This window comes from Aotus nancymaae, unplaced genomic scaffold (assembly GCF_030222135.1).
Source record: "Aotus nancymaae isolate 86718 unplaced genomic scaffold, 86718_ANA_hifiasm-v0.15.2.pri h1tg000014l, whole genome shotgun sequence".
In the NCBI taxonomy this organism is placed as follows: domain Eukaryota; kingdom Metazoa; phylum Chordata; class Mammalia; order Primates; family Aotidae; genus Aotus; species Aotus nancymaae.
Genome location: NW_026988425.1, coordinates 49,173,668 through 49,198,668, shown reverse-complemented (window position 1 = coordinate 49,198,668; position 25,001 = coordinate 49,173,668). Strand labels below are relative to the sequence as shown.

Below are 25,001 nucleotides of genomic sequence, written 5' to 3'. Positions count from 1 at the left end.
CCATGTTGGCCAGGATGGTCTCAATCTCTTGACCTCGTGATCCACGCTACTCGGCCTCCTAAAGTGCTGGGATTACAGGAGTGAGCCACCACGCCTGGCCAGGTAAAATTCTTAATCCAATATCTGGCACCATGTAGGAAATGTGTGTGATCTCAGAGGGGAAACTGGATGCAAACAGCTGTCAATGGGCATGACCAACAGAACATACACACGAGACTGGTAGGTATCTTGGAATTTCAAATAGGGCCTACTTGTTGAACCTACTTGTAGGGTATGATTTCAGGGTGTTAAAAATCTCCTTCTTTCCAGACCAGTTCAGTGTCTGGAAGTCTCAGCCCTGAATTGACTGTGTTACAATCCAGTGTGTTATCTGGAAGTGGCAAATGTAATCATGTAAGTCATTCACATCTCATTGCCAACTCACTTATCATCTGAAGAAACTAGTCACGCAGTCAAGCCTTTCTGGTAGGAAACATGGTCAAGGAGTAGTGAGTGCCTCCAATGCAGTTGTAGCAGATACCACTGGTGCCCCTGGTACCCACCTACACAACACAACTCCTTGCTAAAAAAACCCAAAACAAACCTACAGCTCTTAGAGTGTTTTGTCTTTTTTTCCTAGCTATGGGAGTACATTCAGCCTGTATTAGTCCATTTTCATGCTGCTGATAAAGACATACTTGAGACTGGGTAATTTCTAAAGGAAAAGAGATTTAATGAACTCACAGTTCCACATGGCTGGAGAGGCCTCACAATAATGGTGGAAGGTGAAAGGCACATCTTACATGGTGGCAGACAAGAGAGAAAAGAGAATCAATAAAAGTGGTTTCCCCTTATGAAACCATCAGATCTCATGAGATTTATTCACTACCACAAGAACAGTATGATTCAGTCATCTCCCACTGGGTCCATCCCACAACATGTGGGAATTATGGGAGCTACAATTCAAGATGAGATTTGGCTGGGACACAGCCAAACTCATATCACAGCCCATGAGCAGGACAAGCTGGAAGGGCTGGAAAGTAAAACCCTGGAGTGGCTCTCAAACAATCATGGTGGGGTGTTGGTGGGTAAGGATCTCGGCTTCCCAGTCCCCATTTAGAAGAGCTCTGAGGAGTGCTCCACACAGTTTCCTGGAGTTCCCAGTGGGATTGTGCTCCAGTTGCCCATAGTGATAAATGCATGAACATGTACCCTTTATTGGCTTTTTATTCTCTCCCTTCTCACTTCCCTACTTTCCTATCAGTTTCCTGGTATTGCCTTCTAATGAGACTCTTTGCACCAGATCTGTACATCAGCACCTGCTTTTGGGGGAGCTTCCACCAAGATAGCATCATCCAAGTGTTTGGCTGGGGCCTCCCAGCCTCTTGCTTCTTCTGCCTCTTTGTAGCTCCCACATCTCCAACCACAATTCCAATCCTCAAATTTAAGAATTATTTTTCTAATATTATTTTTCTATTTTGGGGACTATTCAGCTACTACTTCAGGGTGAAACAGACACCCTGTTGTCCTCAAATATTTCTATTGCATTCTACTTAGGGTAGTAAGGAATTGGGTATTGAGAAGTAATGATTATCAGTGCCATATAGAATGACACTTAGAAAGGGGAAAAACTGTCAAGCACCATTTATCTGCAGAGCTGAAGACTTCAATTCCCTTGACAACCAATTCCTAAACAACATCAGGGAGTTCCAGTTTAGGCTACAGGTAAGTTATCTGACATCTCTTGTATCAATGCCACCATCTATAAGATTTACGGTTTATACCTGTATTCAGATTTACTGACCTTATGGTATTATTATGACTACCTCAAATTCACCAAACTCCTTTGAAAATATAATTTTATACAGAATTGGAAAATGTTAACATTTCTAAATCCTTTATGCAATGAACTGAGGAGAACAAACATTTTAGGAAAATTAATAAGGTAATTCACAGCTTAAAGTTCAATATTGCTAAAAGCTGACTAAACTACTGTAGTATTTAGACAAAGATAACAAGGCCAAAACAAGTAACTTTGAAAGCAATCTCTTTCAGACCAAACATACTAATCATTTTCATAACCTTTTTTTTCCTCCTTAGAAAGCAATGGCAATACTTACTAAGTCTTATATAAAAGTTGGCTCATTGAAACCTTCAAATAAATAATAATAATATTCATCATTTATATAGTGCTTTTTTCCCATACGGAGCTCAAAGCATTATCAGATAATTATGAGATTGTTTCTATTTTATGCCCAATACAATCCTTGCCTTTATGAAGTAGTTACGAAGTTTTAATTATTATATATGTCCTTAAATGGTTCCAGAAGTAGAGTTTTATTAATTGATCATTCACTCATTCAATCATTAATCAATCATTAATGGATACAATACTTTCATTCATCCATCCATCCATTCATTCTTCCCCTAACCCCCATCTATCCATTTACAAATATTTATTAAATAGTCACTGCATATGAGGTCCTCTGCTAAGTTCTGGCTGTACAGTGTTGATCAAAACAGGTATGGGCCCCAGCACTCATGGAGCTAATAGCATAGTGAATTCTACAGCATAAATTCTAGAAACATTTCTGTTATTATACTATTTGTATCTAAAAAAAAAATCTTTTAAAGGCTAGTCAAGTGAAGCAATGGGGGCGGAGGAGGAACAAAGAAATCCATAACTGATTGTGATCAATTAGTTGTAAACACCATTGCACTCAGACCAGCCTAAAATGTTTTGTGAAGTATGTTTTACTAATTAAAACTCAAATGGTTAATTTGAAGTGTAATACTCTTAATTACACAGATTTAAGAGTGAGAGCACTTGGATGGAGAACAGAGGCTCTAGTATGTGCAGATTACTGTGGTTTGATCACACTATGAGCTGGGAAACTCTCCAGCACCAGTTCTCCAGTATAGTGAGGCAAGACGGCAGTTCATGAAAATCAATACAACAGCCCACTTCCGTTTTAATGTTGCTGAGTTGCCTTCATTTGAAAAAAAAAAAAATTAAGCAAACAGAGGTGACAAGTAAGGGAAAGTTTGGGATAGGAATGTTTTAGAGTTTCCGTGATTTGTGGAGTTCATGAATTCTTCTGATTCTCCAAAGCTTCTAAAAGGTCAGATGAATAATCATTCTTTTTCTGAGACAGAGGCTCACCCTGTGGCCCAGGCTGGAGTGCAGTGGTGTGAGTTTAGCTCACTGATACCTTTGCCTCCCGGGTTCAAGCAATTCTTGTGCCTCAGCCTCCTGAGTAGCTGGGACTACAGGCATGCTCCGCCATGCCTGGCTAATTTTTGCATTTTTAGTAAAGAAAGGCTTTCTCCATATTGGTGAGGCTGGTCTCAAACTCCTGACCTCAGGTGATCTGCCTGTCTCAGCCTCCCAAAGTGCTGGGATTACAGGCATGAGTCACTGCACCTGGCAATAATTACTCTTGATTCATGGAGAAAGCTCAATCATCTATTGCTGAGGGAAATGGAACAGTTCCTTCTGAGACATCTCTGCTGGTCATGTTTTGCCTTGGGTATCTCTATGGAAGACATCAGAGGTGTGGGAGAGAGCTGGGTTCTTAAAAGGAATAAATGTGCTCATCTTTATTGATATGGTTTTACGATAGCAATTGCTCGTATTTCCTTTTATCTTGTTGGAGGGGATTGTACGAATCTGGTGATCTAGATCTTTCTCTCTCTTTACCTTTGGAAATTTTTGAATCAGGTCTCGTCTGTGTAGGCCTAGCCTGGTAGGGCAAATAATTTGTTCCCCAGGAATTCTGAACAACTTACACCTGAAGTAAGTCGGTTTTCTGTCTCATGTGCATATCTGCATTATAATAATTTTTGTGCATGTCTCCATTGTAACTAATTTTGGAGCATAGTATATTTATTTACGTATCTATGCTTATTTGCATGTAAACATGGACATGTCTAGGGTATGAGTTCTTGCAGGGCAGGAATTTTATCTTTTCCTCTTGCTCCAGTGACCTGCTCAGTGTCTGGCAAACAGAAGTGCTTGATGTGTTTGTTGAGTGAGTGAGTGAGTGAATAAATGAATAAATCTCTCTCTCTAGATGCTAAATGGTGGGGATTCTGGAGTCTATTTGGATTGGTTGTTAACATGGCCATCCCATGTGCTGTTGACTGACCACACGTGGGACTGCTTTGATTTTCTAAAACATAGCTAATATTCAGGATATTACTGTATCCAACTGTCTTCCAATGGAGTTGCTTTTGTAGTTTGATTGGAAAAAGTGCTATATTACTTCAAATGATTGTGAAATGATAAAACAAATAACCTGAAATGCCAGAAAACATTATTTTCATGGCAACTTTTCTAAAGACAGTTCTACAAGATCCATTTACAAAATATACACGGATGGAGTATAGAGTGTTATAGACTACTGAGTACTATGTATTATTTTTATAACAGGAAAAAATGTTTGCCATACAGCAGTATGTAAGATAAAAATGGCTTGTCAGGTAGACCAGGGAATTTTCTCCATAGTAAGCTATAGTGGAGCAGCAAGGGAATGGTTTATTGATTATAACATTTAAATGTTACTTTTTCTAAATCAATTCTTGATTCGGGGAAGGTGGAAAGCTAAAGCCATTTAAGATTTGAGAGGGTCTGGGTATAAGGGGATAAAGGCACATGGCTTGTCATTTTTTTGGAACATATATCAGGGATAGAAGTTTTAGGTTTCCAATTTTAACATTTGGATTAGGTGGGATGTATGCAACAGAAAGCTTCAAATAATAGTGGATTAAATATTTTTAATTTTAATTTTTATTTTATGTAAAAGTACAGGATTGGCATGGAGGCTCCTTGGTCATCAGCTGCTTCTTTCTATTTCACTGTCACTACCACTTGGCTTCTATTTAAGTTTGCCTCATGGTTCAACGTTATTGTTGGATCTCTAGCCATCGTAACTACAATCCAGGCAGTAGGAAGGAAGAAGGGGAAAAGGGCACTCCTTCCAGCTGAATCAGCTCAACCTATTTCTCATTGACCACTACTGGCAAAGAGATAGGCTAGACAATGCCATGTTTGGGCTGTGCACATTTGTGGTACCAAATAATATTTGAGTTCTGATGCCAGAGAAAAAGAGAAAATGACTGAGTAGCAAACTGGCAGTCTCTAACTTTCAAGTAGATTACAGGTAGTTTTGCAGGCTTGGGAATGACCCATGTCTCTTCAGAGTGATTTTATGTATCTCTGCTCTGACCTAATATGTATGGAGTTAAAATATTAACTCTCAGAGAGCAATTTTATTCAACCTATTTGTAAATTCTCAGGGAAAGCCTCAGTGTAAACCCATATGCTGACTAATAGGCTGTCACACAGACATTTATGGCTAAAACCAGAAAAATAATGTGATCCTTTCATGGTAGGACATAGAAGTGATGAGGAGATTTTGTCAATCTAGAATTGACTGATATGACTCAGCAAAAAGACTGGAGAAGTCAACAGGAAGTCAGTGTGTGAAAGCGTGAAAATGGCGCTAAATCAGTTAAGACACGAGGAGCCCAACCATTCAGCCAGGATGTGCTTGGTCCTCAAATAACTCATCAGACAACATACCAATAGCTTTTCAGGCATGTCTCAGTAATCTTGTGAAATTGCAGGGCTTTTGAGACCTCAGGTGCACTGCCCGTGGGCAGGTTGCTCTCAGTGTCCTTTCTCCCTCACCACAGATGTGTTTGGCTTAGTCAACTTGGGATGCTATAACAAAATACTGCAGATTAAGTGGCTTAAACAATAGCAATTTATTTCTCATGATTCCAGAGGCTGGGAAGTCTGAGATCATGGTGTGGCCAATTCATTTTCTGAGGAGGGCCCACTTCCTGGCTTATAGATGGCCACCGTCTCATTGTGTCCTCACATAGCCGAGAGAGGGAGAGATTGAGCTCTCTAGTTCTTTTCTTGTAAAGACACTGATGTCGTTGGAGCAGGGTCCTGCCTTATGAGCTTATTTTACCTTCTCTACCTCCGTATAGGCCCCATCACCAAACACAGTCACACTGAGGGTTAGGCCTTCAACATATGAATTTGGAGTAGGCATGATTCAGTCCACAGCAGTGTTCTTTCCCAAATTAAGAGCTTAGTAAAAAAGGAAGCACTTCCTTGATTGACCAACAGCGCCTTCCTCTAATCAGATAGTTTTCTAAAAACAGCCAAGCTTGAAGCACTGCTCTTCATATCATTTTAGAGTAAGTTGAGATTTAATACATACAAGAACTAAGAGAGTCAGAAGGCAGGACTAGTTCTGCTATCTGGTTCTAGACTGGTTTAATTGCTTATTTGAATAAATATTGATGTATTTCATGGATTATATCTGGACTTAGTGCTGTCACTTTCTATTATAACAGGGGGACATGAAATAAAGCATAAAGACTTCTTTTAATCTGTGGGGAAGGCCAATATACTCTGTCCACAACCACAAGGAAGGGAGAAAGTGGAATGATTCGAATGACAACAGCAAACCACTTTGCTCTAAAACCTTTGAGCAGTTTTAAAATCTGGGTATTTGCTTCAATTTGACTTTCAACTTCATTTTGAGGCCATAGATAAAACTCCTCAAAAACAGAAGTTTCTGAATAAAATACTATGGTCTTTTAGGATATGTTTGGGAGATATTGGTACATTTAACAAAATACTACTTCCCTGAGGGATGAGGAATGCATTTCAATTGCGGGCTCTATCTTTAGCTGCTTTTCAAAATAAATTATTTATCTTTCAATTTCAAAATTGCCAGGTCTGCCACAGCTGTTGAAAGAACCTTCTCTGGCAGCCTGATCAGGGAGTCTAAAATGAAAATACAGTTCTCAAGTTTTAGTGACGACTTTTCAGGATAACTCATCAGCTGGAATTAGGGGCAATGGCAATAGTCGTTTTGGTTAAAAAGATTTATAATGATATGTTTCATGGATTTAAAATTTAGAGAAAATAGACACAGGACTATTTTTTAATGTTAAGTCCAGAGAATCTTTAACTTTTTTCTTTTCTTTTGTTGTAAAATATAGTCTGGGATTTCGTAATCAGTATATTTTTAATAAATCACAATGTTTAAGATGAGATATTTAAAGAACCTTCTTTTACTATTTTCTCAATAATTTTAAAGTTATTACTCTCAATAATTTTAGTTAAACCTAACTTTTTTTTAACCCAGTGCTTTCATTTCTCTAAGTATTCATAGCGCAGGATAGTGATGGTTTCTAAGAACCATGACAAAAGATAAGCAAATAAACAAACAACCAAAAGCGTCTATTTCTGTATGCATGTAAGATAACTTGATGATTTTTCCTGGAAATGAGATCTAATTATCCCCCAAAACCCAAATTAAACATGGTAGCTGAGATTAATCTTTTGGCTTCTGACTGTTGAAGCCATCCCCCACCAATCTCCCACCACGCTCCTCCACCCAAATTAGAAATTTTTATTTCTCTAATCACTGGGCGACCACAGTCCAAGACAGCTGAGATCCTCCAGTGGTCATACTGAATTGCACTTTGGTCTGAAGCCATCAGTTCACACTGAAAGATTTATTACAATCCCTTGACATCATTTGTTGTCTTTATTATAAGAAGTTACAGAGGATGTTCATTATCAGTGGCTTTCAGATTTGCCCATTTATTAGTATCAACTGAGTTGCTCTGAAAAAATGCAGATTTTCAGGCCCACCCCAAGCCTATTCAATCTGAATTTCTAGGCAAGAGGTCAAGGCAACCTAGAGTACAAATAATCTTAGGTGGTTCTAATGCAGTTGGTGGGGATATGGGAAACAAGGCACAGTATCCTTCTGACGAAGACCGTGGAAAAAAGTTCTCTCTAGTTTTAGTTCCAGCACCAGGGGTGCTACTTCTGGGCAAACAATTTATTTTTATTTCCTGGATACTGTAATGCATACACGGATTGTGTTGCTCTTTCTTGCATTGACCAAAGCATAGAGCCAAATGTGAATCCTTCTAACAAATGTATGTAGAGAAACTTGTGGCACTATCAGTACCATGTGACCTTTCCAGCCTTCATTTTCTCTTTCTTACTCTCATTTCCCCTTTGTCTCAATACCTTCATCAATTTATTTTTAATTCTGCATTTTGTTTTATTGCAGGCATTTTTGTACATTGCTTTAATCCTTTCTGGAACAAAATGCAACATATATCAGTAAGAAATACTTTCCAAATATTTGTATAAGCTACTTACTTGAATTGGGATATTTATATTTATGATTTATATTTAAGAAACACAAACTCAAGGAAGCTTAGTGTAGAATGGAGTTGCCAGGGGATGGGGGTGGTGGGGAAATAGGGAGCTGCTATTCAACTGGCATAAAATTTCAGTTATATAAGATAAAGCAGTTCTAGAGATCTGCACTGCCAGATCAGGCCCATAGTCAACAACACTATATCTTACCCTTAAACATTTGTTGAAAGGGCCTATCTCATGTTAAATGTTCTTGCAACAGTGAAAAGAAAACAACCCAATAATTTAGGATGATCTAGCAGAAGTCACAGCATAAACCCGGTTGAAAGTGGTACTGTTACTGTTTTATTCAGTGACCTTATTGCCCTGTGGGGAGTGTGGGTAGAATGGGGGCAGATATTACTTCACGTGATAAAAGACAAACAGGGAGTCTTCTAAATTTTATTTAAAATCAGACCAGCAAGGTAGAAATACATGAGTGATACAAGTGAGAAAGAACTTGATTGCTTAATAAAATACAGGTGCAAAAATGGACCCCATCTGTGCTCTGCTTTATTTACATCCAACTATAACCTGCGAGCATATTAGGAAAAAATAAGCAAATGCATCCAAGAAAATCATTTGTAACTTAATTTGCATGAGATGGGGCAAGGTTGCTTTTGATCCAATTCTGGTATTTCTTAGTTAACAGGGTGTAGATTCCAGGCTTCTTGGCAACACCACATTGATCACCTCCAGAGACTATGGCATGGAAGACACCTTTACAGATCAGTGGGCCTCCTGAGTCACCCTGGGAAGAAGAAAAAGGGCAAATACATGGTGAGAAGCTGTTGAGAATTTTTTTTTTTTTAACCACCAACTGTTGATTGCTCAAAGGACTCTTATCTGGGTCCCTGCTTTCTTTATGTCCTGAAGAGTGTCTGACACTGCCTCTTACTCAGTATGGATTCTCTATGTGTCTGTCTCTGTTGAGGTCTATGTTTCTGCCTACCTGCTTCTCTGTTTATGTCTCTGTCTATGATCAGGCTTCTGCCTCTGTCTCTATGTCCATGTCAATGTCTCTGTTTTGTCCCTATCTAGTCTACATTCCTCTGGGAATCAATGACTATTGACTTTCATTTATTAAAGAATACACAAAGTTTTAAATAATCTACTGAAATAAAATAATCTTTTAAAATTGTATATTTCATTTTGATGCTTACAGACCTAAAATCAGGTTGCTATTGAGACTAGCAGAAAATAGCAATGTATTGTAGTAAATGTCTTGATGGCAGGAATTATATGTTCTCTGTTATTCTTTTCTTTTTTTTTTTTGCATCCTCACATGGTTGGACATAGTGCTATGTATTTGTATATGTACCATACTTAGTAAATACTTAGTGAATGAAATGATTTTTGAAGACTCACTCTAACAGCAAAACATGTAACTAAATTCTATCAAGTGAAATGAAAGAGCTATAGATGGGATGGCATGGCCTTCTGATGAAGAGCTGGCTTTTACATTTGAAGACCAGCCTTTCTCTGTGCTGATGTTCACATTGCAAACTACAATGCCTTGTACTCTGGTCAACCGTGTTAACAGATGTTTAGGAGGGAGATGGTCTTGGGTACTGCAGATGCACAAGACATTTGAAGTCATCATCTCCTCTCCCCTAATAATATGGTATGAGATGAATACTATATTCTAATTTTTTTAAAAATTAGTAATTCATTTGTGCTACATATTAGTACAGTTCATATAAATGTGAACACATATTTTTTTCCTTACCATCTCAATAAACAAAAGATTTTGAAAAATATAACGACTTGTTCCTTTTTTTTTTAAGACAGGGTTTCACTTTGTCACCCAGGCTGCAATGCAGTGGCAAGATCTTGGCTCACTACAGCCTCAACCTCCTAGGTTCAGGTGATCCTCCCACCTCAGCCTCCTGAGTAGGTGGGACTACAGGCATGAGCCACCATGCCTGGTTAATTTTTGTATTTTTTTTAGAGACACATTTTCACTATGTTGCCCAGGCTGGTCTTGAACTCGTGAGTTCAAGGGATCCACCCACCTTCACCTGCCAAAGTGCTGGGATTACAGGTGTGAGCTACCATGCCCGGCCTTTTGTTCCATTTTGTTAGTCAGCAGTATGGTCTAAATGTTTGATTCCTCCAAATTCATATGTTGCAATCCTCACTCCCAAGGTGATGGTATTAGGAGGTAGTGCCTTTGGGAGGTGATTAGGTCATGGAGGTGAAGGCTTCATGAATGAGATTAGTTCCTTTATTAAAGAGGCCTAAGACAGACCCCTCACCCCATCCACCATATGAGGTTAGAGTAAACAGAAGCCGTTTATGAACCAGAAAGTAGGCCCTCCCTAGACACCAAATCTTCTGGTGCCTTGATCTTGATCTTGAATAGAATAAAGTTCTGTTATTCATAAGCCACCAAGTTTATGGTAGTTTGTTATAGCAGCCCAAACAGACAAAGACAGTCAGTCAACATTACTTATGAAACAAATACTGTATAACTGAGCTTTTTGCATTTGAGTCTTGTAAGACCTTATTGATTAATCTGCAAGGTGGTTGTTTAAATAAGTTATTTTCTAATCACCACTAGTGACTTCAGGGTTGGTAGACTTTCTTTCTTTTTTTTTTTGAGATGGAGTCTCACTCTGTCACCCAGGCTGGAGTACAGTGTTGCAATCTCGGCTCACTGCAACCTCCACCTCCTGGTTCAAGCGATTCTCCTGCCTCCGCCTCCTGAGTAGCTGGGACTACAGGTGCATGCCACCATGCCCTGCTGATTTTTGTATTTTTTTAGTAGAGATGGGGTTTTACCATATTGGCCAGGTTGGTCTCGAAATGCTGACCTTGTGATCCACCCACCTCTGTCTCCCAAAGTGATGAGATTACAAGCATGAGCCACTGTGCCCGGCCTGTTGATAGACTTTCTAAGGAGGATAACACCTCTCATAGGTATCCTGTAAAAGTTGTCAGATCTAGTCTATTACCCTGATTAACAAACATTTAGTGGGTGCTTATGAAGCACTGGGAAGTTTTTACACTTCAGTCACATGGGTAGATGAAAAAGAATAGAGAATGCTGTGCAGGAATGGAGAGAAAGTTTTTCGAATTGTGGTTTTGTTTTCTCTATGTCCCTCCTTCCTCCTCAGTGTCAATGAGCAATAAAGACTTGGCTACTGTACAGTGCTCCGAGATGCCTGTTTGAAAGAGAGATGCTTACCTTACAGGAGTCCTTCTGGCCTTTGGCATCTCCTGCACAGACCATGTCTTGGCTGATATAAGGGTCGTGGTTGTAATAACTTTGGCTGTTGCAAAGTTTTCGACTTAAGACAGTAACAGTGACTTCTTGCAGGGTATCAGAAGGGCGTAATAAATCTGGATTGGTGGCTCCCCAGCCAGTAACCTGGCATTTGCTTCCAGATCTAAGAGAGGTTTTGGAGCTTGGGTGTAGCAGCTGGACATGCTTGTTGAGTTTTGCGGCTGTTTGAAGCTGACAGATTGAAAAAAGACTGAATTATCATTCTTTCCCAGTAGTCTTCTGGTGCTAGCCTGTGCGTTGTATGTGTGGTCCCTCTGCCTTAGGCGGGCGTCCCTGTCCTGGAATCTACTTTGATGGTGGCCTGCAGCTGCATTTGTGGTTGTTGCTTTTCTGACCGTGCTCTTTACTCCCCGAGGAGCTCACTGAGGCTTGGGGAGGAAGCTTATAGAGAGCAGGAATTTTATCCAGTCTCGAGCAAAGTGGCCTTTGCCCTGTATTGGATGGTTTTGTGTGGAATAACATCCATAGGTCATGACTTTGAGGGCTGGGCTGCTTCCTGCTGGATAGGACCCTTGAGTATGGTCTAGACTAAGTTTGGACTAGACTAAGTGTGGTCTAGACTAAGTTGTAACTCACTGCTGAACCCTGAAGTCAGTTGGTTGGCTCTGTTGTATAAACAACTGTAGTATTTTTTACTTGCTAATGAGAAAAGCATTTGGGAGAAAAGCTGTCAGTGTGGATCCTTGGGCCTGTGAAGATGTTCCCCTCCTACATATGTGAGCATTGAAGTGGCTTTTCCTTGTATAAACACAGCCCTGGTGCATTTGTGATAAATTCTTGTTTCTTTCAAGGCTGTATAAGGAATAACATGGGCCCTTATAAAATATATCAGAATCACCTCAAACATGGGGAAGGTGCTAACAAAATGCTTTTGTGTGTGTGACTTACCTAATTGAGCCATCCTATATAAAAATGTTGACAAAATTGAAGGAAGGCAATGCTACTACCTACCTTAACCAGCATGATATCATTTGATGGAAGATTTGATGTAAATCTTGAGAATGGTATGAATTTTTTAATCTTAAATGTTTGTTTGGAGGCCTCATTCTTTGAGAGAGAGTGTGCGCCTAAAACCACAGTGGGAGACTGGCTTTTGGCAAACCTAAAAAAGCAAAGAGCATGAAAGCAGCAGAATGATTTCCAAATCCCCCAGTGGGGAGTAGAGATGGTGGAGAGGGTTATATACATAGAGAAACAAGGGCTATCTCCAAGGTAACCTGCTTACGATTAGGTAGAGTGACGAAGGTCTCAGTGGACCCCAGCATGACTTGATATTAAGGGCCAAATGACCTGTCCTTAATCCCACCCCAAACCAATTCCCTGGCATTGCAAAAGAATATCAGAACTTGTATCCAACTGGGGGAAGAAAAAGGAGGAAAATCCTACTTGACTTAGATCAAGTGTAAAACAAAATTGTGTTCATTTATGTTAAAATAAAGGAAATTACATTTCTTGAGTTTGTAGTTTGAGATTTACACCAATTACAATTAATATTTTTTTATTGTGCTAAAACATATGTAACAAAATTTACCATTTTAACCATTCTTAAATGTACCATTTGGTAGTATGAATGACATGTATATTGTTGTTCGTCCACCACTATCATCTCCAGAACCCCAGAAATTTTTTATCTTCCCAACATTAAGTGTTTCAATAATTAAGATAGCCAGGTGTGGTGGCTCACACCTATAATCCCAGCAACTTGGGAGACTGAGGTGGGAGGATCATCATTTGAGGCCAGGAATTTGAGACCAGCCTGGGTAACACAGTGAGACCCCCAGCTCTAAAAAAAAAAAAAAAAAAAAAAAAATTAACGAGGCACCGTGGTGAATGCCTATAGTCCCAACTGTTTGAGAGGCTGAAGCAGGAGGATTGCTTGAGCCCAGAGGCTGGAGGCTAAAGTGAGCTGTGATTGTGCAGTGGTGATACAACAAGACCTATCTCTAAAACTATAAATAAAAATAAAAAAATTTAAGACCCCCACCATACACTTGCTCATCCACATGTATCCTGTCCCTCAATTAGAATGAAGATTTGGACAAGAAAGGAAAACTTTCCTCAAACTGTGAGGAAACAGTGCTAATTTGAAATGAAGACACTTTAAGGTTAGTAACCATTCCAACAGGGAGATTTTGAGGGTACGAACTGGTGAGTCAGGTGAAGAAACAGATTTGTTTTTTAGCTTTTTTTTAACTTTTTTTTTTTTTTGAGATGGAGTCTTGCTCTGTTGCCCAGGCTGGAGTGCAGTGGTGCAAATTTGGCTTACTGCAACTACTGTCTCCCGGGTTCAAGTGATTCTCCTGCTTCAGCCTCCTGAGTAGCTGGGATTACAGGCGTGTGCCACCATACCCGGCTAATTTTTGTATTTTTAGTAGAGATGGGGTTTTGACATGTTGGCCAGACTGGTCTTGAACTCCTGACGTCAGGTAATCCACCAGCCTCAGCCTCCCAAAGTGCTGGGATTACAGGTGTGAGCCACTCTGCCTGGCCAGGTTTGTTTTTTAAATCTCTGGTCATACGCAGTTCTAATACCATTGTTTCAATAGTGCCACTATTAATCTGATTTACTCTTTGTTGGATAAAATTACATTTATAGCAGTGATAAAGTAGAAAAATTTTTTTTGGAGATTTTGGCAGTACCGTAGAGCCGTTTGTATACTGCAGATATATCCCATTGCAGTGTCTGTCTTTATGAAAGCCACCTCAGATCTTTTAATTCTGTTTATTTGTCTATGTGTAACTATTTCTTTGCTACTTGAAAAAGCTACCAAAGCAGATTGCAGTAAAAACACACATACTCATGCATGTAGATTAATAAAGATCAATAAAAGTTATAAAGAGCCCAGAAACATATAGAAAAAGGAAGACATGATTGTTTCAGATTTGGAAAATGAGCAAATGCCTGTGGTGGGGTGGGTTTGCTTATGGCAGAGCTGTGACTGCCTGGAATGACCACTTTTTGGTCATTTGCTTTCCACCAAAAGAGTTTATTTTGATTTATTTTGGGAATTCCAGCTCTATTTGTTGAAAAGTTTGCCTATTGCAAAATCAGGATGGGGTTGAAATTTCTCATAGGATGTGGATCGGATTTCCTAGGATTGATTTGGATTCAAATTCAACATACCCACTAAACCCAAAACTTTGTAGGAGAAGGATGATATAAAATCTCCAGGATGAATGTTCTAACAGTAAGGTGGGCACGTGCATAGACAACTCACACAAAGGCGGCTGCGAGGTACAAATACAAGGTGTGGAGGGTGGATTTTCACTAAGGGAGGGGCGCTGGAAAAATGTCTGGGTTTCTTTCATCTTTTACTAATTTCCTTGGCTAGTTATTGCCTTTGAAATGTTTTGGTTATTTTTGTCTCCACTGGGACATGTTAAGACCAAAAACAACCCAAGCAGACCACTGGACTTTCAATTTCTAGATACTCTTCAACTGTAATCTGTGCTACAGAGGTCAAATTTTCTGCCCACAGGATACCTGGAATTACTTGAGTTCTGGGATCCCACCTCCTTAGCTAAACTGAAGTCTGAATTCACACAGAGGAGAAGTAATAATACCCTGCCTTTTAACTGCACAACACAATGTTTCCCCAAGTGCAGTCTTCAGACTTGCTTCAGAATCACCTGGAGGTGTTGGTGTAAAATGTGGTTTCCTGTGTCCTACCCTGAACTTAACTGAAAAAGAACCACATACAGAGCAGAACTACAGTGTGGCTTATAGGAGGTCTGCTGAAGACATCTGTAAACATTGCTTCGATTGAGCCTAATGACAACTTTTCTCAGGCTGTATATTCCTTACCAGTAAAAGGTTGTTCTTTGACTGGTCCAAGGTGACACGCCTCAAAATAGGGGAATCAGGACCCAAATTTGGTTTCTGGTGATTCCCAGTCCAGTGTTCCTTCCTCAACCCCTCTTTGAGTCCCGTGCCAACCCTCTTCAAGCCTCTTCTTTTCTCTGCCAGCCTGCCTGGATGCTCAGCAGTACTTCTGCTTAGACCCACCCCTTGAGATCTGGCAGCAAAGGCAGGGTCCCTATGTCTTGGAGATTTCTCTTGCCTAAGAGAGAGGGAGAAGAACTTGGCTGTCAGACAGGGAGTGTTTCCCAGTCTTATCTCATCAACATCAGATTAGTTTCTCAGTTATTACCATGGAAGGCACAGATAATCATATAACAATACTCAATAACATCTAGGTTCTTTATGTTCTATGCTAAGCATTTTATATAGCTTCCCTCATTTAAACCTCACAACAACGTGGTGAGATAGGTATTATGACAATCCCCATTTTATAGATGAAGAAATTGAAATTCAGGTATATGAATAAACTTGAGGAAGTTTGCCTCTAGGAGGCAAATCCGGGCAGGATTAAAGCTCAGTTGGCTTGAATCTAGAGCCTGAACGTTGAACCATTTTTCTCCAGGAGCCTTGAGTCTTTGAGATGGAATGAGGCCATGTGGAAGAGCTATAGAAGGTTCCATCTAACAACTCCCTAGGCAGGTTGGGACAGGGGGAAGTGCTCTGTGAGGTGGGCACTGGGGGAGACTCAGGAGGATAGGGAAGAACAGCTGGTGAGAGTTTTGCCTCTGGTAAGTGAAAAACGCTGAAAATAAGTTTGTACAAGACATTTTTACCAGTTTCCTTTTATATTTGAATGGTAACTAATAAAGGGGCCAGGATACTGAGGGAGGAACTGTGTGGACGGCTGGTGAGGAGGAGCACTCCCAGGTTTGGCCCACTTCACAATTTTGCTGAGAGAGAGGCTTGGGGCAAACTGTTCCCACAGGATACTGGAGAGTACATTTGCGGGAAGCCACCATTGAGCTATTTCACAAATATTTTGAATTTCATAAAGCTTAATATTTTTCCAACCACCGATCTGCCTACTTTTTACACCCAAGTGTCCTGTAGAGGAAATTTGATCTACATATTTTGGAGTTCTTTATACTCCAGCCATTAAAAATGATATTTAGCAATAGTTTGTTTTAAGGAAAAAAAACCTCCAAGACCTCTCTCTAGTCTTTTTTATAATCTCTTTCCCCAATTTGGGAATCCACTTCTGAGTTAAATCCACTTGACAAAATTTAAAATTCAACTTAGTAATATTATTTAACTTCCTATAACACTTTATGGCTAGCGAAGTACATTTTCATACGTCATGTTTCAGGCTTAGCAAAACAACAACAACAACAAAAAAACAAAAAAACAAAAAGAAAGAAAGAAAGATCCTTCAACGTATTTCCTTCTTTCTGTCTAGCATTTGCTGAACATTTAGAAGTTAAGTTCTGTGTCTGGGGAGGTTATAGACCATTTGAATGTGTATCATGAGTATATTTGAAGATATGCATATTTTGCATCAAATGAACATTTATTGACAGTTCCCCACTCTGCCTCTCTGGTCTCGAGGGGCCAAGTGCCCTGGAGAAGAGAGAAATGATGGGGATGAGAGTATGATTTCTATGAGGGCAAGAACCCCATGTAAATGAAGTAACCATATTAAATTGGAAATAAGTGGCTTGCTATTTAGAGATAGCAGAAGATCTCCCTGTCTGCAGGCTTCAAAACTTTTAATTTGTGATCAAACAGTTCCATTTAAATGGGGCAATCACATAAAACCTCCAAAACATGGAGAAGTAAATCAATTCAGTTGTTCTGTTTAAATATAGACAATGCCTAGAGAGCAAACCATTACAGCTGAGATAGATCTTTACGTGAAAGAAAGGGAGAGGCCTCCGTCTCAGCTTATTAGGCAAGAGACATAAGGAAACATACATACAAACAAAAAACAAAACCAAAAAACCCAAGCAAACAAACAAAACAACAAATATCACATTAGTTTTCTACTGGCATTTCCTTTTGTGATGATTGCAGCATCCCAAGAGGGGTTTTGTGCTTTATTAGCTGATGTGAGAGAATCCTAGGCTGAAATGGACTTCGGGAGGTTTTACTTCATCTTCAGAAAAGCTTTCATTCTACGTATCCCAAAAAATAACTATCTCATTATCTTTCTCTTTTTAGAAGTGATAGATAACTTGTTTGTTTCCACCCAGGAAAGTTGTGAGGGGTAAGTAGTTACTGTTAGGAGTGGCAAAGTAGGCTTCTCATACGTATTAATACTAATGATCAAAGCTGCAACTTTTTATGCTTCCTAAATGTGCCAAGCATGCTAAAATACTGAAATAGATACTATTTAATTCTCAAACCCCATGAAGCAGGTGTGATACGATTATTACCCCTTTGTAAAATGGGGAAGCTAAGAGCACAGAGCAAGCTCAGGTTGTCTGATTTCCTCTTGAGCAGTGTGATCTAGCAAGATCAAGAGCGCTGCTGCTTCAAGGATTACTGTTGCTGTATTCCCTGGCATTATACAGAGAACTTGAATTTATCTAATGTCTTGCCTGGGAAAAGCAACCCAGATCTCTCTGAAAAGGAAAACCCAGGCCAGAAAGCATGGATGTGGAAGAAGGTAAATAAACCCCACCAGTTGGTAATGACCACAGAAACTAAGAGTTGATCAAATTCTCGCTCAGGAGAGGTAAGCTTCTCTTCTAGGTATAATAACTTGCAGGAAAAACACGTGCCTGGAAAAGTATGGAGGACTTACCGGTAGTGGCAGTGGGCTGCTGTCAGCACCCACTGCGGATCGATCAGAACACCTCCACAAACGTGGTGTCCACCATACTGGATGGAGGCCATAAATGGCCTGGAATGAGGTGACACTTCTTTTCCTCCAATAATTTCCATATTGAAACCTACAAAAGTAGACCAAAAGATATCACACAAAAGATCTAAACAAACTGTTTCATATAATTCTTCCACTGACAGTCTCTATTATTTTCAAACCTTAAGAAACAACAACCCTATCTAAGAGTTACAATAATTTTACTGATGAAAAATTTGTATAGTGCATTGCAGTTCAGAAAGATAGAAATGATTGTGAAAATAATTTCCATCTGTAATATAACAATATAGTCAGTAGAAAGTCATTTAATATTTATATGTAGATATAGGAGATACTTACAGGATTGCAAAAATAATTTTTATTTATAATATAACACTACAGTCATTAGAAAGTCATTTAATGTTTACATGTAGGTATAGGAGATACTTACACTCAGAAGTCATATAAGCTCCAACTATTAGGAAAAACGGAGAGAAAGAAGAAAACATAGTCATTTTAAAGACTTAGATTTAAGAAGGCCAGATGAAATGCTCTGATCCTATGACGAAGGAAGAAGATTCTGAAGACTGAATTTTGTTCTTACAAGTTTTGACTTTCTAACCACAAGTGCTCTAGAGGTTAAGATTTTTCTCACATCTAAATGTAAATGTATGTATCAGTTTGAGGACGTTAAGTTGTGTGCTTTTAGCACTTTTTTGGGAGAGGTATGTGCGACATAGACTCATATCTGGAGATACCATCTCTAATATCTGTATCAGAGTATTTGTGGTATAAATGAAATTTGTACTACATATATAACATTTATAAATTAAAAATATCTGTGCCATAAGAATGTAATGAAGTTGCAGACAGAGTTCAAAGGTGTGCATTGTTTTAAAGCAATATTTACTATTTTTCCTGGCACAAAATGGTGCCTATCATATTTCATTCTTCTCTCTTTTTCATTTGGACATAGATTTATGATGAAGGGAGACATGGACCTTGCACAGATCATGGTTACTTCACAATGTGGCTTAGCTAAAGCCTGAGCACCATCCAGAGAAAACCATATGTTTTGCAGCAAACATTCCTACTCATGCCTTTTCTCTAAGTTTGCTCAAATTTGGTTAAATTTTAGTTATATTTTTATGAGATTTCATAATGTTATTAAAGGTGAACATTGGCACAAATTTTTGATTTAGAGTCTCTCTTTTACTCATTTTTAATTGAAAATGACCATGTGTTTTTTCAGGGCCTTAATAATAATGTCTTTTAAAAGTAAAGGACTACACTTTGTTATTCTCCCCAGGAAAGGTAACAATGCATTGCCAGGCCTTCAATACAAAGGGTATTAGACTCAATATTCTACAAGATTCTGTTTGTGCCAGGCACTGATCAGCAGTGTAAATACAAAATGAATACAAATAGATCACGCACCAGAATGCCGATCACTTTCTAGAAACACTGGTCAAAATTTGCATTAAATCAACAGATCTTTCTTTTAAGATGTATGCATTCTATCTTCCATTTGTTTTAGAAAGGATAATTAAAATCCAGAGCTATTACACTCCGCAGGTTGCCAGAGACTCCTATCAAATTGTTTTCTAACACAAAAAGTAGGAACAATAATAAATAATATTATATATTATACAATATAACTTAATTATATATAAGTAAAATGCCTTATTTCCAAAATTCTTTTTTAATGATCATTTATGGTTTCATGTCTATGTCTTTGAGGAAAGCAGGACAACTATTATATTTATGTTACAATGGAAGAAATAACTTCAAAGAGGCTAAGTAATTTGCTCAAGGCTACACAGCTTATGACCTGGACCAAATCACCTGCCTGACCTCCTTGTGTGTTAACTTGTGTGTGAATGAGTACCCTGCTAGAACATAGAATTTTATAAAAAGCCTTTTACAGAGATGTGGCAACAGTAAAGCTTTCTACATGTTAAACAGAATGAACAAAACTGACGCAGAGCAGTGACTTCCTGCCGGAGAGAGCAGAAGGTGAGATAAAGAGGAGCCAGGTTAAGAAAAGCCACAAGCTTAATAAACCAAACTTGTTACTCCCACTCAAATGTTCCTGTGAATTTTCAGGTCATCTGTGTCACCGTTGATGTGCCTTGGATGGCTCTTTTGTATGCCATTGTTCCACACTGGAAGGCAGACAGGATGGCGTCAGCTCCCTGCTACTTCCCAGTGATGCTGGGGTCATAAGGAAGATGGTGTGTTGGTGTGTGACAGGTAGAAGTGATCCAAACTCTAAGGCAGAAATAAACTGTAAAGGACAAAGCTTTGTGTGTGTATGTGTGTGTGTGTGTGTGTGTTGGCGGGGGATGGGGGGAGATGGAAATGGTTACAAGTATCTCTCAGCTGCTTATTTCTGAGTAGTAAAGACTAACGTCCACATAGCGTTGTACAAATTGCTAAACATTTTCAGTTGTATTTCCAGGGACGTGGCTGTCATTAGTCTTGTTTTATGGATAAAGAAACTGAAGCTCGGGGACTTGCTTGAGATTACTAAGCTAGCAGGTGGCTCTAAGCTCTTATGTGCCGGCTCCCAGCTTCATGTTCCTTTCAGCCTGACTACATGCCTGACTCTTTTGAGAAGCCCCGGGGGGACTTAGATGCTCTGAGAGGCAAGCTGGCTGTGCAGAAGGGAAACAGGATTTAGCCAAATGTACTGTGTGCAATTAGACATGGGTGAGATTTAGTTCCGTTGGGAAGAGTCTCATAACTCTTTCTTGTAGGTGACCTGGAAAATTCTGAGAATTATGTTGATTAATAGTAACGAGTTACTTGGTTTTGGCTTTAGACTGATTCACTAGTTAATAGTATCATTTGTTATTATATTCAGGATCCTGGATTTGAGAACAGTGGGCTGTGTAACATGATGAGCCCAGCGATCTAATTTATTTCTGGGTGTTGGTTTTTGCTCTGTGGAGTCTGCTGCAGGGAGGGCCGTGTTTGCTTTGGATGGCTTTACAGCAGCTGTACTGGACCAAGCGAGTGGATGGCCATGCTCAGAGCAGGGGTGGCTTCACATATCGTGGTCTTGTGGTTCTATTTGCTGTGTGGTGTTTAGCTGTCTTTCTTGCTGCTCTTAGAGATGTTGTTTCTGCCCGTCCAGTGTTTCAGGAGACCCTTATAGAACAGCTGTTCCACTGCTCCAAAGGCCTCGTGTGGTTCTACCTCTTGGACTGCCTTTCTTCAACGCCTGGGCACCTGCTTCATCAGATTCATAAGCCACACCCGTTAGAGCCGTGTCACTCAAAGCATGGCCTGCAGACCTGTGCCAGTCTCTGAACCTGTTTGTTATCAATTTGGAGCAAGACACGGACAGAAATTGAGAGTCACAGTTTAGAAACTGTAACAGCCACTTAACAGGGCACCGTATTAATTTATTTTATTAATGAAACATAATTTGTCCAATCTAATAAAAAATTGGGTGTGTATTTTGTATGCCTTTGTTTTTTATTTAATTGCTTTGTTCTATTTATTTGTGTTATATAAATGTATCAGTTCACAATGGGCTGAAACAAAAAACAATTAACAATCTAAAACTCCAAACGCTGGTGTTTTTCACAGGTAGTCTGAGAAACACTGCTCTGTAGACATAAGTGCAAAGCAGATTTGTTTCAAGCCCTTCCCATCTATACCCTTTTACATTCCTTTGAAAAACGTTCTTAGCGTCAGGGTTTCCCAGGCTGTCCAACCATCCCCAGCCCTTGGTACTTGACATCAGGATTTGTCAGAATTTCCCTGGATCCCTCCCTTGTAGCCCACCATCCTTCGGGCCTTGACTTCTGTCCAGTAATGGCTTAGCTAATTTGGTAAATAAATCTGCTAACGCCTATAGTGAAACTATGACAGCTTTGAAAATTGGGGTTGGGAAGGATATTGGGGTGCTTTATAATGATATTAAGTCCAAAGGTCTCAGGAAACTGTAAATTCCACCTCAGATTACAGCCATCCTTCCCATGAGGTCCTTAAAATGAATGAGCTTGAGAGCAGTTGCCAAGGAAAGAAAGGACCCCTCAACTCAGAGCTGGGGCTGTAACATGGGTTGGGGCACATAGAATACTGCCTTTTCCTAAAGCAACTTACATTTAAATATCACAGGGCTGCTCTAGGGCCTCCCCTTGGTGGAATGATGGTGGTGGCAAAGGTGGGATTGAGAGAAATTTGTTTTGTCTTCCTCCACCTCAACTTTAAATCATAACATATTTTGCATGTTAAATCTTCCCTTCAAAAATATGAAGATATGTTTTCTGTACCCTCATGATAAGTAAATCACACAGTAGTACCTCAACCTCCTTGTCCTTTACTCCTCTCCAAGTCAGCTATGAAATGACTGGAATGGATGAGAATTGCCTTGCATTCGGGATCTTGACATATGGAATAATCACAGGAAAATACCTTGAGGACTTGGCAAATAGGGATGTCCCAGCACTGCTGGTGCCGGCTGCCTTGGTCATACACTGTTCCTATCTCAGCTTTGTCTCTAGGCCTTACACTGCCCTTTTATGACTCCTCTGCTTTTTCTTTTCTTCTTTAGAGCCACCTTTGATGTCCATTTTAACTGAGTTCAAATGTTATGGGCGGATGAGGAAAGTCCCACATGCGGTGGTTCCTGTGATGTCTCTGGACTCAAGACATCACTCGAACTGTCTGCAATACTTGTCCTGAAAGATTTACACATGTGGGAATCCTTTCAACAGTGATGACTGCCAAAGGAAGGTTTTCAGCCCCAGGCCTGTGGGTACCGTGGCCTTGCACAGAGGAAGGTGAGGACTATATGAGCCTACCGGTGTTTTGGGGAGAAAAAAACGGGTAAATATGTAGGCCAAGTTAAAGGAAAATACCAGGGTAGGTATTTTCCCTTTATTACCTGGTCCTAAGGACCAGGTAATAAAGACCAAAGGAAAGGTGGAAGCAGGAAGGGAAGGGAAGGGAATAAAAAAATACTGTTAAAGAAAGAAAGAAAAACGATCAGCTGAGGATGGGAGGCCTTATAATGGAACACTTCCATTTATATTTGAACATCTCAGATACAGTACTGTGACATGCCCCAAAGCCAAATATGTTATCATTATTTCATAATAGAATCAGATACAAGAAATAATCTCATCATGCTGAAAGCAATTAAATTGTTTAAACTAGTCAGGATAGTTTTATAAAATAAACAAAGTCATTGCAGGCAAAGTAGTAGGAATTTCAAAATGAATGACCATGTTCATTAATTAGGGAAACAGTAATTGCTACGATCAAGCTGGAACACAATATTATTGATTGATTCAGTTTTCCATTGAGAATCAATTCAAGTGGAAACCTAGGTAAAATATAAATACTTTTTCCAAAGGCTAATGAGTGACCACCCACCAAAACCTTCTCCTCCTACCCCTTCCCTGACCACCAACTCCTGAATCCTTATCCTACTCTCTATCACAGATAAATTCCAGGTGGATCAAATGTTTTTCTATGAGAAAATGAAATCATTATAAATACTAAATGAGATGGTAAAGTAAAAATAATGTTTAAGAGGGAAAGGTATAAAGAAAACCTTCAATAAGTTAGAGCATAGAAGACTTCTGTAAGGCAGAAAATACCATAGTCAGTATCCAAAGACATATGACAAAATGCTTGTCACTTACACTGAAAACATTATCCCCCCAAAGAGAGTATCTTTAATATGTGAAGAGTCCTTATAAATAAAAGTAAAAATAAGTGTGTTCAATGTGAGCAAATCAATATAAATGCAACTAAAACAATGTTTTAGTTAAACTACCTCACTGGGGACCTGATATATAAATAATATTTAGAAATAATCTTGATGACTATTATAGAATAAAAAATGAAGCACATTTTATGTTTCTGCAAGGCTTAATAAATATAAGGTTTGTTATGTAAGAACACAACTGCTATAGCAAGCATTTGATAAAAAGGCTGTAGGCTGAGAAGAGATTACCAACAAAAGCATAATCTCCTAATTTTTTAATGTTGGTTGATGAGGCAGTTGATGCAATAATTTGTACAACAAACCCCCATTTACCTATGTAACAAATCTACACTTGTAACCCTGAACTTACATGTTAACAAAAAAAAAAAAAAGAAAAAGACCAGAACCAGACTGAACTTTGTTAAATTACCTCTATATCCATTCTTGTACCAGTACCATGCTGTTTTGGTTACTGTAGCCCTGTAGTATAGTTTGAAGTCAGGTAGCGTGATGCTTCCAGCTTTGTTCTTTTAGCTTAGGATTGTCTTGGCTATTCAGGCTTTTTTTTTTTTGGTTCTATATGAATTTTAAAATAGTTTTTACTAGTTCTGTGAAAAATGTCAATGATAATTTAATGGGAATAGCATTGAATCCATAAGTTTCTTTGGGCAGTATAGCCATTTTAACAATAAATTATATTGATTCTTCCTAACACCTAGGTATTAAGCCTAGAACTCATTAGTTGTTTTTCCTGATCCCCTCTCCCTCCACCCTCTGAAAGGCCCCAGTGTGTGCTGTTCCCCTCTATATGTCCATGTGTTCTCATCATTTAGTTCCCACTTATAAGTCAGAACATGTTATATTTGGTTTTATGTTCTTATAGTTTGCTAAGAATAATGGCCTCCAGCTCCATCCATGTCTTTGCAAAGGACATGCTCTAGTTCTTTTTTATGGCTGCATAGTACTCTATGGTGTGTATGTATCACATTTTATTTCTCCAGTCTATCATTGATGGACATTTAGGTTGACTCCATGTCTTTGCTATTGTGAATAGTATTGCAGCAAACATACATGTGCATGTGTCTTTATAACAGAGCG

At 39.2% G+C, this 25,001-nt stretch overlaps 2 protein-coding genes across 2 annotated transcripts in view; one reads left to right on the top strand and one right to left on the bottom strand.

Moving 5' to 3' along the window:
• Nucleotides 1-8,610: 8,610 nt before the first annotated feature.
• On the bottom strand, nucleotides 8,611-18,795 carry GZMK (granzyme K). The gene is made up of 5 exons (XM_012437575.3): nucleotides 18,627-18,795; nucleotides 18,119-18,266; nucleotides 12,465-12,615; nucleotides 11,415-11,684; nucleotides 8,611-8,975 (listed from the first exon to the last, which is right to left on the bottom strand). Exons 1-5 carry the CDS (start codon nucleotides 18,688-18,690, stop codon nucleotides 8,814-8,816), a joined length of 795 nt encoding a protein of 264 aa, XP_012292998.2. The 5' UTR covers nucleotides 18,691-18,795; the 3' UTR covers nucleotides 8,611-8,813.
• The window catches only part of ESM1 (endothelial cell specific molecule 1), a 38,899-nt gene continuing 30,558 nt past the window's right edge, over nucleotides 16,661-25,001 (top strand). Inside the window, exon 1 of the mRNA XM_012437576.3 lies at nucleotides 16,661-18,049. The gene's annotated coding sequence lies outside the window, so the exon portion shown is untranslated. The remainder of the gene's footprint in view (nucleotides 18,050-25,001) is intronic.